The following is an 18643-nucleotide window of genomic DNA, read 5'->3' as shown; positions in this document are numbered from 1 at the left end:
GAAATGGTAGAGTTCATGATTCTAAGAAATGATAGGAGGGAGAGCAGCACAATAAAGACAATGGATTTCAAGAAGGCAATCTTCAGCAAACTCAGGGAGTTGGTAGGCAAAATCCCATGGAAAGCAAGTCTAAGGGGAAAAACAATTGAAAACAGTTGGCAGTTTTTCAAAGAGACATTATTAAGGGCACAAGAGCAAACTATCCCACTGCATAGGAAGGATAGGAAGTCTGGCAAGAGACCACCCTGGCTTAGCCAGGAGATCTTCAATTATCTAAAACTCAAAAAAGAGTCCTACAAAAAGTGGAAACTTGGTCAAATTACAAAGGATGATTATAAGCAAATGACACAAGTATGTAGGGATAAAATTAGAAAAGCCAAGGGCACAAAATGAGATCAAACTGGCTAGGGACATAAAAGAAAACTAGAAAACATTCTACAAATACATTAGGAGCAAGAGAAGACTAAGGACAGAATAGGCCCGTTACTCAATGAGGGGGGAAAGACAGTAACAGAAACTGTGGAAATGGCAGAGGTGCTTAATGACTTCTTTGTTTCAATTTTCACCAAGAAGGTTGGTGGCAATTGGACGTCTAACATAGTGAATGGCAGTGAAAATGTGGTAGGATCAGAATCTAAAATAGAGAAAGAACAAGTCAAAGATTACTTAGACAAGTTAGATGTCTTCAAATCACCGGGGCCTGATGAAATGCATCCTAGAATACTCAAGGAGCTGACTGAGGAGATATCTGAGCCATTAGCAATTATTTTTGAAAAGACAGGAGACATTCCAGAAGACTGGAAAAGGGCAAATATAGTGCCCATCTATAAAAAGGGAAATAAGGACAACCTGGGGAATTAAAGACAAGCTTAACTTCTGTTCCCGGAAAGATAATGGAGCAAATAATTAAACAATCAATTTGCAAACACCTAGATAATAGGGTGATAAATAACAGTCAGCATGGAGTTGTCAAGAACAAATCATGTCAAATTAACCTGATAGCTTTCACTGACAAGGTAACAAGCCTTGTAGATGGGAGAAAGCAGTAGATGTGGTATATCTTGACTTTAGTAAGGCTTTTGATTCTATCTCGCATGAATGTCTCATAAACAAACTAGGAAAATACAACCTAGATGGAGCTACTATAAGATGGGTGCATAACTGGCTGGAAAATCATTCCCAGAGAGTAGTTATCAGTGATTCACAGTCATGCTGGAAGGGCATAACGAGTGGGGTCCTGCAGGGATCATTTTGGGGTCCAGTTCTTTTCAAGGCATTACAAGTGCTTTGGAGAATAGGATTAAAATTCAAAATGATCTGGACAAACTGGAGAAATGGTCTGAAGTAAATAGAATGAAATTCGATACGGACAAATGCAAAAGTAGGAAGGAACAATCAGTTGCACACATACAAAATGGGAAATGACTGCCTAGGAAGGAGTACGGCAGAAAGGGATCTTTGAGTCATAGTGGATCACAAGCTAAATGTGAGTCAACAGTGTAACACTGTTGCAAAAAAAGCGAACATCATTCTGGGATCTATTAGCAGGAATGTTGTAAGAAAGACACGAGAAGTAATTCTTCCACTCTACTCCACACTGATTAGGCCTCAACTGGGGTATAGTGTCCAGTTCTGGGTGCCACATTTCAGGAAAGATATGAACAAATTGGAGAAAGTCCAGAGAAGAGCAACAAAAATGATTAAAGGTTTAGAAAACATGACTTCTGAGGGAAGATTGAAAAAATTGGGTTTGTTTAGTCTGGAAAAGAGAAGACTGAGAGGGGACATGATAACAGTTTTCAAGTACATAAAACGTCATTACAAGAAGGAGGGGAAAAAGTTGTTCTTAAACTCTGAGGACAGGACAAGAAGCAATGGGCTTAAATTGCAGCGGGGTGGTTTAGGTTGGATATTAGTTAAAACTTCTGAGTGGTTAAGCACTGGAATAAATTGCCTAGGGATGTTGTGGAATCTTCATCATTGGGGATTTTTAAATAAATAAAGAAATGGAGATATATCCATCTCCTAGAACTGGAAGGGACCTTGAAAGGTTATCAAGTGCAGCCCCCTGCCTTTACTAGCAGGACTAAGTACTGATTTTTGCCTTAGATCCCTAAGTGGTCCCCTCAAGGATTGAACTCACAACCCTAGGTTTAGCAGGCCAATGCTCAAACCACTGAACTATCCCTCCCCCCAAGAGCAAGTTGGACAAACACCTGTTGGGGTGGTCTAGATAATACTTGGTCCTGCCTTGAGTGCAGGGGACTGGACTAGATGACCTCTCGAGGTCCCTTCCAGTTCTATGATTCTATGATTCACGCAGACTGTGGCAGCCCACATCAGCAATGGGTATGGCTGCTGTGAGCAGTTGGGGCTGGCAGGAAATAAAGATTATTGTTATCCACTGGAAAATAGGCAGGATGTAATTAGAATAGATGATAAGTATTACAAAACTGTAATTTAGCCGTGAAAATGAAATTAACAACATAGAAAAAAGCACCGGGAAGCTTTAATGACCACATATGATCTCAGTTCTGTGGATCATCCAACAATCAGTACCTTCAACAGTGTGATACTGGGGACTGTAGCTTTAAGGGCTGAGCTTCCCAGACAGAGAGTTTAGGCAGGACGCTAAGAAGCTATTGTTATTATGCTCAGCCAGTTGAAACCAGACACAGAAAAAAGCAGTGAGGAATCCTTGAATACCACAAACAGCACAGTACCCATAACACCAAGCTACTGCTTTGGTACATAGCTATCATGATTATGGGAGCATTAAATATGCATAGATCAGTTTCCCAAACTGTGGCCTACAGACAGCTGACTAGACACACGGTGCTGGCTCCTCTTCCTTGTTTCTAAATTATATTTTTTAAAAGCTAAAAAGGATCGGATTTCAAAGGTGCCTAAGGGAGTTGGACACCCAGCTCCCAGTGGATTTGCCTAACTCCCTTTGGCTCCTTTGCAAATCACAGCCTAAATTATTTCCTAGCAGCGCTTTTCCATATAAGCATTTGCTGCAGTTGTCACAGGGGAATTATATGATTGTGAATGGGAATGGAGATGGTGCATGCAGTCATGAATGGGAGGCAAGGTGATCTGCAGTGCCATGAATGAGGAGAGGTAGCCAAGAGACAGTCTGTTAAGATTTGACCCGCGCTTTGAATGGGCTTGGAAGGATTCGATTTTTATTGGTAAATGTCAATCAAGGTCAATTTCACCATACAAACACAAACTGAAGGAAAAAATATGTCCATCAATAGTAATCGAAATGTACAGATACACACAGTAAGAAAAATACTGCATGAGAAATTATTAGAGTTTGATTTAAGGCTATTTACTTTGCAGATTGCGACAGATGATGTTGACAGTTTGTGTGTTCATGGTGATCAACCCGTAACTTTCTGAATCTCAGTGTGTAATGTCATGGAATAACTAGTGGATGGTCTGCCCCAGTTTCTGACCCTCCTCCATAATTTCCCACAACAGGGAAAATTTAAATCAATTAAAAACAATTTAAATGCTTAAAATAAGCATTGATATTATCTGTTGAAATGATAAAAGAATATATATTAAATTCTGTCAAACCTGATCTGAACAAGGTAGGGCTACCCTGGCACAACTCACACATACTCCGTGTGGCCCACCGGCCCCCTGCAATGGTGCCTGAGCCACACCCAGAATTTGATGAGCCTGATACACCCCTGACTAACAGAAGCAATTCTTTTAGCTCATGCAGGAGAGCCTCATGCTTTAAGAACCAGAAGTCCCAGAATCAGTCCCTGCTGCTGACAACTAGAGGAGCATCATGTTCCAGACATGGTGCACATTAGGCATAGGCAGACTGCTGACTCCCCTACTAAATTGCTCACACAAACATCTTCCTTGAAGGGTCTCTTATTGATGTGCTGACAGCTTACAAGAGCTGACACCATCACTGACTGAGGTTAAATGGCTGCAGGCTGCATATGCAAAGACTCACTCTGTTATCACAGGGACAAAAAAATTCTGGTTAGAGACAGTTCTGCTCCTCCATTAAATATTTTCTCTCCCTGCATCCTCCTTTTTATTTCATTGTATTAATTACTGGGGATATTTGTATACAAATACGTTAACTGGGCCTGATTCATCTCCCAGGTACACCTCTATCTCCATTGAAGACAATTGTGTAAACAAGGGACAAATGAGATCAAAATCAGGCTGTTTTTTTCTGAAGGGACCCTTGATTCCTGGTGTACATTTCCTAGGTGATGTCATGATGCAGTTTAAGACATTGCCTATCTAGAGGACTATAATGGTATGAGAGGGCTTATTCCTTCATCCGCTTACTTCCCTGGTCCTTCTCGCATGAACAGAGAGCAACCATACCCGAAGTTCAAAGGTGCAAACAATTTGATGTTTATTGGGGTGAACTTCCAGCAAGCCTGATTCCAGTTTCCTTCCTCAGTGTCCCCCTTCCCAGCTCTGACACCACAGAGCCTTGCCTGTGTCCCTGTTCCCATTCCCCACCGCCACCCCTTAGCAAAACATGATTCCAATTCCCCCACCCCCATTCCCTGTTCCCATTCCCCCCTTACTTCCTGATTGACTGCAGACTATATAGTAAAACTTCAGTTCTGCTTAGCTATACCTTAACCAATCGTTTTACCTAAATTTAATTAACCAATCCTGACACATTGTAACCAGGGGAGGCTCCAGGCCCCAGCACGCCAAGCGCATGCTTGGGGCGGCATGCCGCTGGTGGCGCTCTGCCGGTCGCCGGGAGGGCAGCAGGCAGGGACGCTTCAGCGGCATGCCTGCGGAGGGTCCACTGGTCCCGCGGCGGGACCGGAGACCGGCAGAGCGCCCCCCGCGGCATGCCGCCGTGCTTGGGGCGGTGAAATGTCTAGAGCCGCCCCTGATTGTAACATAATTATTTAACCAATTATATCCCACCACCTTAACTGATTTACACCCAGCAAAATTAATTATTATATAGCAGACAGAAACAATCACAGAACCAGACAGAGATTATACAGACAAACAATAGGGAAGTGTCAGCGGGGTAGCCATGTTAGTCTGGATCTGTAAAAAGCAATAGAGTCCTGTGGCATCTTATAGATTAACAGATATATTCAAGCATAAGCTTTCGTGGATAAATAGGGAAGTGGAGACTACAGTGATAGAACAATACAGAAATGAGGATTTTACATCCCAGCTATTGATAAGTGAGTTCTTGCCAGACAGGATGCTATCAAACTGAGTTTTCTTTTACATTTTTTAGGCTCTTCCCTTTTCTGGAGGTGATAGATTGGATCACCTTTCTAACAGGCCCAGATTGCCTTATTTCAATGTGACTAGTTTGGAATGTGAGGATGTGACCCTACGCTTCCCAGCTTATGGCTGCCTCTGCCGCTTAGCCAAAGGCTTAGCCAAAGGACAGGGCCTCAGACTGTCACAGTAAGAAAAGGCCCTTACGCTTTATATCCTAACAAATGGCCACAAGTGAATATGTAGCTAGATGTTTACAGCTTAATTTCTAAGACTTCTGGCAGAAGAAAACGCTAAATAAAGGCATTTTTCTTTGTTTGTGGGGTTGCTTTTTCTTAATTTTTCCCTTTTGGCAGGAATGTTGTTAGATGGCATACATTAATGCAAAACAATAAGCAACTTAAAGAACGTTATAGAGATTTAGTTACAGCTGATTGCTCCTTCATTCCTCTGAGTGGTTCATACGCTGTACATGAGGATGGGTGGGCTGGGACTCCTAAGTAACTTAGCTTCTGTCTCTGTGTTTGATACTGAAGTTATAGCTCAATGGTTAAATTGGAACAGCAACACTCGTGCATTGTAGTTATCCTCTCAGGATGAGATCCTCTAGTCCAGGTGAGCTGTGCGCAGTGCAGGACCCAAACGTATGAGAGAAGATAACCCTAAGCCACCTTTCTATCTTAGTATCAGAGGGGTAGCCATGTTAGTCTGAATCTGTTAAAGCAGCAAAGAGTCCTGTGGCACCTTATAGACTAACAGACGTATTGGAGCATGAGCTTTCATGGGTGAATACCCACTTCATTGGATCCGACGAAGTGGGTATTCACCGATGAAAGCTCATGCTCCAAAACATCTGTTAGTCTATAAGGTGCCACAGGACTTTTTGCTGCTTTCTATCTTAGGTACTTACAGAGCCCCCATTGCTGTGGATCTGAGTGTCTCACAGTCTTTAGTGTACACACCTGTGAAGTACTATTTTCCCTATGTTACTGATGGGAAACTGAGGCACAGCCTCAGACTGCACTGCAGATATGCCTGCATGTGTTTTCCAGCCTGAGCAGACATTCCCACACTAATGCTGATCGACCTTGAACTGTAGCTACAGCATCCTTGAATAAGATCCCATCGGAAACGCTGGGTCCATACTCAGGTGGCTAGCTTCTCTCACTACTTGTGCCACAGTGGCTACACTTCTACCTTTAGCGCACTGGTTTGATCAAACCTGGCACGGGTATGTCTACACACGTGGAAATTAAATTAACCCTTCCAGTGGTAGCCTAGTGTCATGCTGCCTGGTATGTGACATAGCGAAGAGCGCCAGTCTCAGGCCAGACTGCCAAAATATAGGGCACATACCCTAAACGGGTGGTACATTCTCTCCTAAGTTTTCACCAAGCCAGTAACAAAAGTGAGCTCTTGTATCACTGCACTATTTCACAGAGAGCTCACAACAGACCCCGAGGCACTCCAGCCACTGGTTACCACCAGACAGCTGGACTTAGTGATGAAAGGTTATTAAAAATCAAAATTCACCGCACGTTAGGTTCTTCCAATCCCAAAGTCAACACATACTTTCAGAATCTCACCAAATACCACAATGCAGCCTATCTTAAGTAAACCAACTAAACATTTATTTAAAAAAAAAAGAAAAGGAGAGACTTATTAAATGATTAAAGGAATCATATACATTACAATTGATTTCGGAGTCTCTAGGTCAGGATAACTGCAGTCATGGTTATTCTGCTTGCTTGCAATAAGTCTCTCTGGATCACCCAAAAAGATTGAGGGTCATCAGTCCTTTGTTGAAAGCTTCCCTCTTGTTGGAAAATCATAGTCCAGAGAAATGGAGCAGGATTGAAGGCAAAGAATGATGTCACAGTCTACAATTTATACCCTTTAGTCCAGGTGCATGGAAAGTTACTGGCACAAACATGGAGTCCTGGGTCACATGTACCTTGCTGAGTCATGAGGCATTCATTGCCTACCTGCTGCCAGAAGCAACCACGGGGGGTGTAGGGAAGTGAACCCAAGTCTCCTAAATCAGGGCCCTAACTTCTGAACCTCCTTCTTTTTTTCCCTTTACTACTCCCCTATTTGTAGATCTGGTCTGGCCCGTGGTGACCCTAGAACAGCTTGATGGCCTGTGTGACAGGAGTTGGTGTTCTCAGGACAGATCACAAGTAGTGCACAAGAAAGAAATTCAGAACTACGATATATGAACAGAGCCTACTCCAGTTTTTTACTCATGATGAGACTTGACACAAACCCAGGTCACTGAGTCCCTCACTCTCATGAGCACTACATTTACTCACACATGTTTTGAAGGAAAAGCAGCCTTGTTGTAGGGAACATCTGCTTCAACTCTCTCATGCATATCACTCCTTTGCAAATCAATTTTCCCTATTATCTACCTACCTAAAATGACCCCCTATGCACTTTTAAATATATATATATATAATATATATATATTATATATATATATATATATATATATATATATATATATATATTTGGATTAAGAAAAATAGCATAAAAAGACCAAACATGAAAATTGAAGGCATTATCATTGCATACAGAGATAAATGTGTTGCTGGCCACACTCTGACCTACATTTGCCCCTGCAAACACTGCAAACAAAACAGCTTACGAGCTACTTGGAAGGTATGTGGCAGCTGTGCCTCTTTCTTAGAAAACCTGGGTCCTTGGCTCTGCCAGTGGCTCACTGTGAGATCATGGACGAGTTACTTACCCTGCCTGTGTAAAATGTAATTTCTAGTACCTACCTTTTGTTCCAGGAGTGTTGTGAGGCTAAATTCATTAAGGTTTATAAAGCGCTATGAGATTCTCAGTGGAAGGAGAACAAAATATTGTTATCTAACAAGATGTCTCATATGTTAATTGAATGTGACCTGACACATGGTAAAGCAGTTATATATAATAACACTATTGACCGAAGACATTAGAGCAAACCCCATCTCTAACCAAAAGTGCCATGGTATATTCAATGCCCGCACAGGGCAGATGTAACCCACACATCTCCTGGATGTGGTGCTCTGTCCTATCTAGTGGGACCGAGACCACTTAAAGAGAGAGAGAAAATGAGTCTGTGCTACAGCCTTAGCTAACAGCCGGTTGACTTTTAGCTCATGCGATAGAGGCTCATGCACTAAGCTCCAGAGGTTCCTGGTTCGATTCTGTCCGCTGATAACCGGGGTGTGTCGGCGTTACAAGTGGGGGCTTGTCTGGGATTTCAGCTGGGAAGTCTCTGAAGCTCGGGATGCGCTGCCTCAGCTAGGGGAAGTATGTAACCCACACACCTCCTGGGTGTGGTGTTCTGTCCCATCTAGTGGCACCAAGACCACTTAAAGAGAGAGAGAAAATGAGTCCACTCTACAGCCTTAGTTAACAGCCAGTTGGCTTTTGGCTCATGCACTAAGCTCCAGAGGTCCCCGGTCTGTCAGCGTTACACAGACAAAATATTATATGTTCAGATTTCATTGGTGCTCAGGAAATCTAGCTCAAAGTGTAAAAGGAAGACTTGAATCTGTGGTTTCTGAAAAGCGTAGGTGTTGCAAACCTGAAACCTAGACCTTCCAGCATTTAGACTAATGAATGACAAGAAAATTGGGTGGGAAAACAAAATTATATGTTGAATAGCAGTGCCTATTCCTGGCAGTACCATTTTTTAAATGATTATTTTTTCTTGTTTTTCACTTGCTTGAGAATTACAGACAAGGAGCCCTTACCAGCACCTTCACTGCACTGTGGTGTGTAACACACACTGTTTCAAAGTGAAAGAATAGGAACGACGACTTTAAAACAGGCAATTTTTGCCAAACAAGTGCAGTTCAATGCAAGGCACTTATGGAAATGGCTCAAAGACTCTGAAAGGAACTGGGGTCTCAGTTGTCATTAGACTGACGAATGACAGACTTCCATTTGCACATAACAAGCAGAGTATATATATAGAAAGGGCACACAGCTAGGCCAGCTTTTTGAAACCTAAAGTTAGATTCCTAAATCCATATTGTGACATTCTTTTGGGGTTACCAGAGGAGTATGGGATGAATTACTACCCCCTTCATTCAGCTGGAGGGTGCCCTGTCTGTTTCCACTAGGGAAAACTCTTCCCAGCCACTGGCTACTGGCAACACAGGCTCCCAGCTCCACAAGCCCCACTCTTTTCCTATGTAAGATAGCAATTGACACAACCCGGTTTGTTACACTCAAGTGCCCAATCCCCTGTCTTCTGGACACCCACAATGTACACTGATCATCTGCCTCTGAGGAACCAGTGCATCCCACCTCCTCAGGGGCGGCTCTAGGAATTGCACCGCCCCAAGCAGGGTGGCACTCCACGGGAGGCGCTCTGGCGGTCGCCGGTCCCGCGGCTCCGGTGGACCTCCCGCAGGCATGCCTGCGGATGCTCCACCGAAGCCGCGGGACCAGCGGACCCTCCACAGGCACGCCTGCGGGAGGTCCACCGGAGCCACCTGCCGCCCTCCTGCGGCACGCCGCCCCAAGCGCACACTTGGCGCGCTGGGGTCTGGAGCCGGCCCTGCATCTCCTGGTTTATTTAACGGAGCTTGAGATAAAAATTCAAACAAAAGATTTTGAAAACATAAGATTACAGGTAAATGTAAAACATAAAACACAATCTATAGCCTGTACTTATTGCAAGGTACTTTCCTGTCTAATAAGATATTTCTTACCCAATGATTACTTCTTCCAGTGCTTGTCCAGCCCATAAAGCTGGGATCCACTGTTCATGAGCCAAGCGCATGCACACACACACTCTGACACAGAGCCTCCTCTTATAATGGATAACCAATTGGGCCAATCATCTGCTCTTATGCAATCCTAGGCTATTGTCTCTTAGGCCTGGTCTACACTGGGGGGGGGGGGGTCGAACTAAGGTACGCAACTTCAGCTACGCGAATAGCGTAGCTGAAGTCGAACTACCTTAGTTCGAACTACTTACCCATCCTCACGGCGCGGGATCGAAGTCCGTGGCTCCCCCGTCGACTCCGCCACCGCCATTTGCGGTGGTGGAGTTCCGGAGTCGACGGGAGCGCGTTCGGAGTTCGATATATCGATATATCGCGTCTAGACGCCACCCTGCATCTACTCCAGACAGTAAACACAGGCCGTCTCTGTGGTAGCACATGAATTAAACCTCAGTCTACAAAGTTCCAGAGGACAACCTTAACCACAACACTAGCCATCCTTCTTGTTACAAATATCCTTACTCTAAATTTCGCAAAAGTCCACTGCACTTGAAATCTCTCAGGTGTGGTCTGTGGTCCGAAGACAATTTGGGGTCAAAATCTGAAGTGACTTGGTTATGCCATTTTTTTATTTAGATTTAATAGGTATGATTGGCTTTAGGAAAAATTTTCAACATTTTTATTGGGCCATATTCCAAGACTGGTTATACTAGAAACTTTAAATTTGGTTTATTCCAGATTACTAGCACACAGTGGAAACAGCTCTATTCCCTTTCAGTCACATGAGACCTACTGCAAATGACCAGCAAGACATGGCTGTGACGGGTTCAGTCACAGAGACCACCTTGGGACTGTCACCTGACATGCTGAAATTACCACTGAGCCCATTTTCCAGGCCACCTTGGGACTCCAGAACCCTGCCTTGTTGAGCCAGACATGCTAGCCTGCTGCAACACAGACCCAGGTCTGGTCCACGCCCCCAAAGCTGCAGGCTTTAACCAAAAAATGCTCAGCAGATCACCTATCTCCAGCACCCAGATATCCAGCTCCCAATGGGATCCAAACCCCAAATAAATCCATTTTACTCTGTATAAAGCTTATACAGGGGAAACTCATAAATTGTCTGCCCTCTATAACACTGATAGAGGTATGCACAGCTGTTTGCTCCCCCAGGTATTAATCACTTGCTCTGGGGTTCATTAATAAACAATAGTGATTTTATTAAGTATAAAAAGTAGGATTGAAGTGGTTTCAAGTAATAACAGACAGAACAAAGTAAGTCACCAAGAAAAAATAAAACAAAAACACACAAGTCTAAGCCTAATACATTAAGAAACTGATTACAGGTAAAATCTCACCCTCAGAGATGTTCCAATAAGATTCTTTCACAGTCTAGACTCCTTCCTAGTCTGGGCACAATCCTTTCCCCTGGTACAGTCCTTGTTAGTTCCAGCAGTCATCTTAGGTGGAAACTAGGGTTTTTCTCATGACTGGAAGCCTCCTTTGTTCTGTTCCACCCCCTTTTATAGCTTTGGCACAAGGCCGGAATCTTTTGTCTCTCTGGGTCCCTACCCCTCCTTCTAAATGGAAAAGTACCAGATTTAAGATGGATTTCAGTGTCATGTGACATGGTCACATGTCCTGTGAGACACCAGCCTCCATTCTTCCTGGGCTGCCCTACATGTACACAGGAAGGCTTGCAGGTAAATAAACCATTACAACCATTGTCCTAGTCAATGGGACCCATCAAGATTCTAAGCCACCATTAATGGCCCACACTTTGCATAATTACAATGCAACCTCAGAGTTACACTTCATATTTCTAGCTTCAGATACAAGAATGATACATGCATACAAATAAGATGAACACACTCTGTAGATTATAAGCGTTGTAATGATACTTTACAAGAGACCTTTTGCATAAAGCAGATTCCAGTTACATTATATTCACGTTCAAAGCATATTTTCATAACACATATGGAGTGTACCATCACAATGGCAACAAGGAAGAACATATCTTTCCTCGTCTCCTTCCAGATACAGCCCAAGAGCAACACTGTCTCATAGCTACCCGTATGATCTGGATAGATTGATAGAAACACATTACGTGTCATAACTGCCCAGTAGCAAGGGAAATGGCAGTGTGTAAAAAAGCGGTACACTGCACAACATACGTCTCCTAGCAAGTGCAATTAGGGATTATTATAATTATTTAATATTTATATAGCACTGTAGGAGAACATGGCACTGTATAGTCGGAGAGCCATGCCGAACAAATAACAGGTCACCACCCTGGGGGGAGCACTGACCAGAACAGTACAGAACAAAGAGCACAGCTGGAGCGTGTCACCAAACAGGAGGGGCTTGAGGAGTTTCTTTGGAGGAGGAGGCTTTGTATAAATTCATTTGGAGGCCACTCCGAGCATACTGGGATATTCAGTCACATGCCTAATTAGGCCCTTGAAAAACCGAATCACACTGTGCCGGGACAGGACACTCCAGTCCCACCAGTATAAATGCCAAGATTGGATATGCTCCAACCAAACAGTGGTCCTGGTGGCACTGGGTCGAATTCTCTGCTGGTGTATATGGGCACAGCTCTACTGAAGCCAGTGGAGCCAGCCCTTTCGCAGCAGCGAATACGGCCCATTATGCCTCCAGAAGGACTTGGGTTGAGTGAATGGGGCAGCATAAGAACATGAGAACGGCCGTACCAGGTCAGACCAAAGGTCCATCTAGTCCAGTATCCTGTTACCGACAGTGGCCAATGCCAGGTGCACCAGAGGGAGTGAACCTAACAGGTAATGATCAAGTGATCTCTCTCCTGCCATCCATCTCCACCCTCTGACAAACAGAGGCTAGGGACACCATTCCTTACCCATCCTGGCTAATAGCCATTTATGGAGTTAACCACCATGAATTTATCAAGTTCTCTTTTAAACGCTGTTATAGTCCTAGCCTTCACAACCTCCTCAGGTAAGGAGTTCCACAAGTTGACTGTGCACTGCGTGAAGAAGAACTTCTTGTATTTGTTTTAAACCTACTGCCTATTAATTTCATTTGGTGACTCCTAGTTCTTGTATTATGGGAATAAGCAGGACTTCAGGCTCCCTCCAGTGCATTGATGCCATCAGAGATAGGGACAGGGTTGGACCTGTAGCCTCTGCTAGATACCCCATCTCCTCCAGGGCAACTCACACTAGAACAGCCATTGTTTGGCGCTTCATAGGTATGTTTGGTTCAAATTCGTAATTACCACCCATTAAAATGTGTCTTTTCCCTATTCCCTCCAGGTTGCAAATTTGCTGAGGCTATTCCAGATCCCCCAGATCAGCTACGCTTCCACCAGTGCCAAGCTGAGTGACAAGTCCCGCTATGATTATTTCGCAAGGACGGTCCCCCCCGACTTCTATCAAGCAAAAGCAATGGCTGAGATCTTACGGTTCTTCAACTGGACCTATGTGTCAACGGTTGCCTCAGAAGGAGACTATGGAGAGACAGGGATCGAAGCCTTTGAACAGGAGGCTCGCCTCCGGAACATCTGTATTGCCACCTCAGAGAAGGTTGGCAGGTCCAACATCAGGAAGTCCTATGACAGTGTGATCAGAGAGCTGCTTCAGAAACCCAACGCAAGAGTGGTTGTGCTCTTCATGCGAAGCGATGACTCTCGGGAGCTCATTGCTGCCGCTAATCGATTCAATGTTTCCTTTACGTGGGTCGCCAGTGACGGTTGGGGGGCCCAGGAAAGCGTTGTCAAGGGCAACGAGCATGTAGCTTATGGAGCAATAACCCTGGAACTTGCTTCCCACCCAGTTAAAGAGTTTGACAGGTACTTCCAAAGCCTCAATCCTTATAATAACCATCGCAATCCCTGGTTCAGGGACTTCTGGGAGCAAAAATTCCAGTGCAGTCTCCAGAACAGAATGCCGCACAGAAAAGCTTGCGACAAACACTTAAATATCAACAGTTCCAATTACGAGCAGGAATCCAAGATCATGTTTGTGGTGAATGCTGTGTACGCGATGGCCCACGCCTTGCACAAAATGCAACGGACACTGTGCCCCAACACCACCAAACTTTGTGATGCCATGAAACTTCTGGATGGCAAGAAGCTGTATAAAGATTATCTACTGAAAGTTAACTTCACAGGTAAAAGAAAGCTTTTGTTTGTGGCATGCAGTGCGTGATGTTTGCTAATGTGATTGGAAAAGTTAAATACCTTTATTATTCTTATATTATTTATCACTTATATGATAGGGATCAGGGCCCCTTTGTGGTAGGTGCTAGAGTAAGAGACACTTTTTACATTAGTCCCCACTGCAGTAAGATACTTACATACAGACATAACACTGAGCAACTGAGAAGTCCTATTGACTATGCACATTAAGGACTTCCCTGAAGCCGGGGTCTACAGATCATGCCATTTAAATTGCCTACAAAATGCAAAAAACTGGTTGAAATTAACATATGGAGGTGGCAGAAGGTGGATAATGTGATAACGATACACGCATGTTTTCATGGGGACTAGCTGTGCTCACAATGTAGCTCACTACCTGCCTCAGCATTGTCACTGGCACTGTTTAGTCTTTTATTAATGTATCACCATAACAGGACAAAGTAGTTCCATAGGGCAAACAAATAGAAAATACAATGTTATAATTCCTTGGGTTTATATGTCTATCACCCTCCCTAGGCACATATATCACACTCACATTTGTGTGAATTGCATGTGTGATACAATACATGTGTGATACAATACACTTGGCCCCAGGAGTCAGGCAGCACTGGTGAGAGCTTCATAAAAATGGGCTTCACCTGCAAATTTGAGATTGGGATTTGAACCTCATCAAGGTTTGGGGCTTTTCTTGGGTTTTGGCTCAGGCCTCATGGGCCAGATTTTCAAAAGTGCTCAACATCCACAGCTGGAAGCAGTTTTTCAAAAGAGTTCGGCAGAAACCAGCATTTCTCATTGAGAATGAGAAGTGTTCTCAATGGGGGTAGCTGGGAGATGAGCACTTTCAAAAATCTGTTCCTAAAAGTGTTCATACAATCAGGGCTGTCTAGAGGGGGTGGGGGCAAGTGGGGCAATTTGCCCCAGGCCCCGGGCCCTGCAGGGGCCCCCATGAGAATACAGCATTCTATAGTATTGCAACTTTTTTTTATGGAAGGGGACCCCAAAATTGCTTTGCCCCAGGCCCCCTGAATCCTCTGGGTGGCCCTGCATACAATGGATTGGGCCATCCACTAGATAGTTGCACGTGTTATTTCATCCCCTCCTGAACACATCAGTACATACCATGCACACAAGCACATAGATAATATATGCACAGAATCCGGATGCATTGTGATTACATTTTATTTATTTATTATTTTATGTGTAGCGGGAAATAGCATGGTGGTTATATCTTTTTAGGTTTTAAATCTAATGGAAAGGGGAAAATACAAATCTTCCCCCTTTTAACATGAGCAGAATGTTTTCTATTTATTTTGTTAATTAAGCCAGATTTTGAAGCCCTTACTCCCAATAAAGTGCAGTTACTCATCTAACTAGTTCCACTATCCAGTCAGATGACTCAGATAAGTAACAGCTCACCAGTGAGAATGCAGAATTCATAATCTTTAGATTATTAGCAAGCATTTATGTTAAACTCTAGTTACTTTTATGAAATTAAATTCACATACTACTAATAGAGTCTAACATCACAGACTAATAAACTGCTACCCAATCAAATTCTAGATCACAAATTAAAGTGAGATGGGAAACAGTTTTCCCATCCTGCAAATATTTTCGAGTTTTTGAAAAATTTTCACATCCTGAATTGGGACAAAAAGTTGAAATCTTAGACATTTTTGCTAACTGAAAATAAAAAAAAAATTGGTTCAGGCTAATCAAAAAATTTTTGATTTTTTTATACTATAAATTAAATTTTTAAACAAAACATTTCATTTTGAAAATATAAAAACAGGATGTTTTGACAATGTTGCAACTCTTTTTTTCAAAAATTGCTCACAACAGGAAATTCATTGAAATCAAGCCTTTGCCATTCAGTTTCAGTGAACTGGCATTTTCAGATGAAAAAAACATTTTGTCAAAAGATTTCCTACCAGCTCTATTGCAGAGATCTCTCACTGGTATTATCAAAAACAATGAGCTACACCAGCTGTATGATCTGATTAATTATTATTATTTTGGAGTCAGTTCTCAGTTATAAGCTGGGATGGGTGAACTGCTAGGCCATTGAAGTCAAGGGGAGTTTTGCTATTGATTTCAATGGGGTCAGGATTTCACCCATGATCTTTACTAGTTGCTGTTAGGCTCTGGGTGTGACATTAATACAATCTCTACCAGATACTAGAAATCTTTCAGAATACAATTACCTGGCATTTTTGACTACCCACTTGCAAATGTCACTAACACTGCTGCCCTTTAGATCTATCAGATGCTTGCTGCTTCATCTTGTCACAGGCTATGTAAATTCTACCTGCATCCATTCCATGTATAGACCACACGTATTCTGGGAATTTCAAGGGCAGATCAATTGCAGCAGCATTTGGGATTCCATTGTTTGCAACACAAAATGGTACCAAAGGACACATCCAAAAATGCATCCCAATGGGGATGGAGGATGGTGTGGAACTTACTTACACAGCACTTATACTAGTGCCAAGTCAGAGTCTGAATGCTGACATTTCCTTAGCCTTGTTAATAGTTCATTACTCTCCAAACAGGGGCGGCTCTAGGTATTTTGCCGCCCCAAGCACGGCAGGCAGGCTGCCCTCGGCGGCTTGCCAGCGGGAGGTCCCCGGTTCCGCGGATTCGGCAGCACGCCTGCGGGAGGTCCACTGAAGCCACGGGACCAGCGGACCCTCCACAGGCATGCCGCCGAAGGCAACCTGCCTGCCACCCTCGCGGCGACCGGCAGAGTGCCCCCCGTGGCTTGCCACCCCAAGCATGCGCTTGGCGTGCTGGTGCCTGGAGCCCCCCCCCGGCTCCAAAAAAATCAGGAAAGAAATGTAACAAGGACGAAAATCATATTCAGAAATACACACACAAATAGTTATTGAACACTTTAGCGTTGTTAGGGAGAACACTGCCTCACCATCTGTGCTGAAAGCCTGTGGTACAGATGGACAAGCCTTGCAGGCATAGAAGTAGGCAGCCGGTATTCATGTTTTGTCACCCTGTAAAGACCCAAATATTGATCCTTATTACACACTTCCAGTTTTTATAAATTTGTAAGTTGCATCTTCATATATGCCAGCTAACACCAGTTTGACTATATGTAACTTATATCACCAGTGTATGTAGATGCAATTCAAACCCTGTGACCATAGCATAACAATAAAGGCATAACAGGAATACGTAAGATAAAACAGAGCATGGGGGAATTAGTATATGGTATAATGGTTAGACCTACATTCTAGTCCTAGCTCTGTCACTGACTTGTATATCATTTCTGAGGTTCTGCTTATCCATCTGTAAAATTAAAATAACACATTTGCCTACCTCAGAGGGTCTTGTGTGACTTTAAGGCTGTTACTGAGTGACCAGAGAGGTTGAAGTGTTCTACTGTTTTTTGAATGTTATGATTCCATGTACATTGGTACATTGGCCAAACTGGACAGTCTCTACGCAAAAGAATAAATGGACACAAATCTGACATCAGGAATCATAACATTCAAAAACCAGTAGAACATTTCAACCTCTCTGGTCACTCAGTAACAGACTTAAAGGTGGCAATTTTACAACAGAAAAGCTTCAAAAACCGACTCCAACAAGAAACTGCTGAACTTGAATTAATATGCAAACTAGATACCATTAACTTAGGCTTGAATAGAGACTGGGAATGGCTGAGTCATTACAGAGTGAATCTATTTCCCCATATCCTCACACCTCTTGTCAGCTCTCTGAAATGGGCCATCTTGATTGTCACGACAAAAGTTTTTTTTTCTCCTGCTGATAATAGCTCATCTTAATTAATTAGCCTCTTAGAGTTGGTATGGCTACTTCAACCTTTTCATGTTCTGTATATATATCTATAGATATAGATATAGATATAGATATATATAGATATATATAGATATCCTTACTATATGTTCCATTCTATGCATCTGATGAAGTGGTCTGTAGCCTGTGGAAGCTTATGCAAAAATAAATTTGTTAGTCTCTAAGGTGCCACAAGTACTCCTGTTCTTTTTGCAGATACAGACTAACACAGCTGTTACTCTGAAAGAAATCTTTCAGCAGACAAAGATATAAGACTATCCAATGGCTGGATGCTGAAGCTACTCAAATGCAGACTAGAAATAAAGAGCAAAGTTTTAACAGTGAGAGTAATTAAATACTGGACAGTTTAACAAGGGTTATGGTGGATTCTCCCTCACTAGCAATTTTTAAAACAAAATGGGCTGTTTTTCTGATCTGCTGTAGTTCAAGCGCAATTGTTGGACATGAAGCAGGAATTAATACAGGGAAGATGTATGGCCTGTGTTATGCAGAAGGTCAGACTAGATGATCCCTTTGGGCCTTAAATATCACTGCACATTAACCTTTTTCAGCAGCATGAGCAGAGGGAAGAGATAACTCAATCTCTCATGTCACGGGTCCATCAGTGTGAATGGAGGGAAGAGTAATTTATATCCAGATGCTCACCGCAAGTAGTTGG

The 18643-nt window shown here is 43.1% G+C and overlaps 1 protein-coding gene across 2 annotated transcripts in view; it reads left to right on the top strand.

Annotated features, from left to right (window-relative positions):
- The window catches only part of GRM3 (glutamate metabotropic receptor 3), a 64167-nt gene that overhangs the window by 5221 nt on the left and 40303 nt on the right, over window positions 1–18643 (top strand). For both annotated transcript variants that reach the window (XM_045007032.1, XM_045007039.1), the window contains exon 2: window positions 13271–14126. In XM_045007032.1, coding sequence (XP_044862967.1) covers window positions 13271–14126 — 856 coding nt within the window. The remainder of the gene's footprint in view (window positions 1–13270; window positions 14127–18643) is intronic.

This window comes from Mauremys mutica, chromosome 1 (genome assembly GCF_020497125.1).
Source record: "Mauremys mutica isolate MM-2020 ecotype Southern chromosome 1, ASM2049712v1, whole genome shotgun sequence".
NCBI lineage: Eukaryota > Metazoa > Chordata > Testudines > Geoemydidae > Mauremys > Mauremys mutica.
Note: the sequence above shows the minus strand (reverse complement) of the source record. Positions and strands in the feature narration are given on the sequence as shown.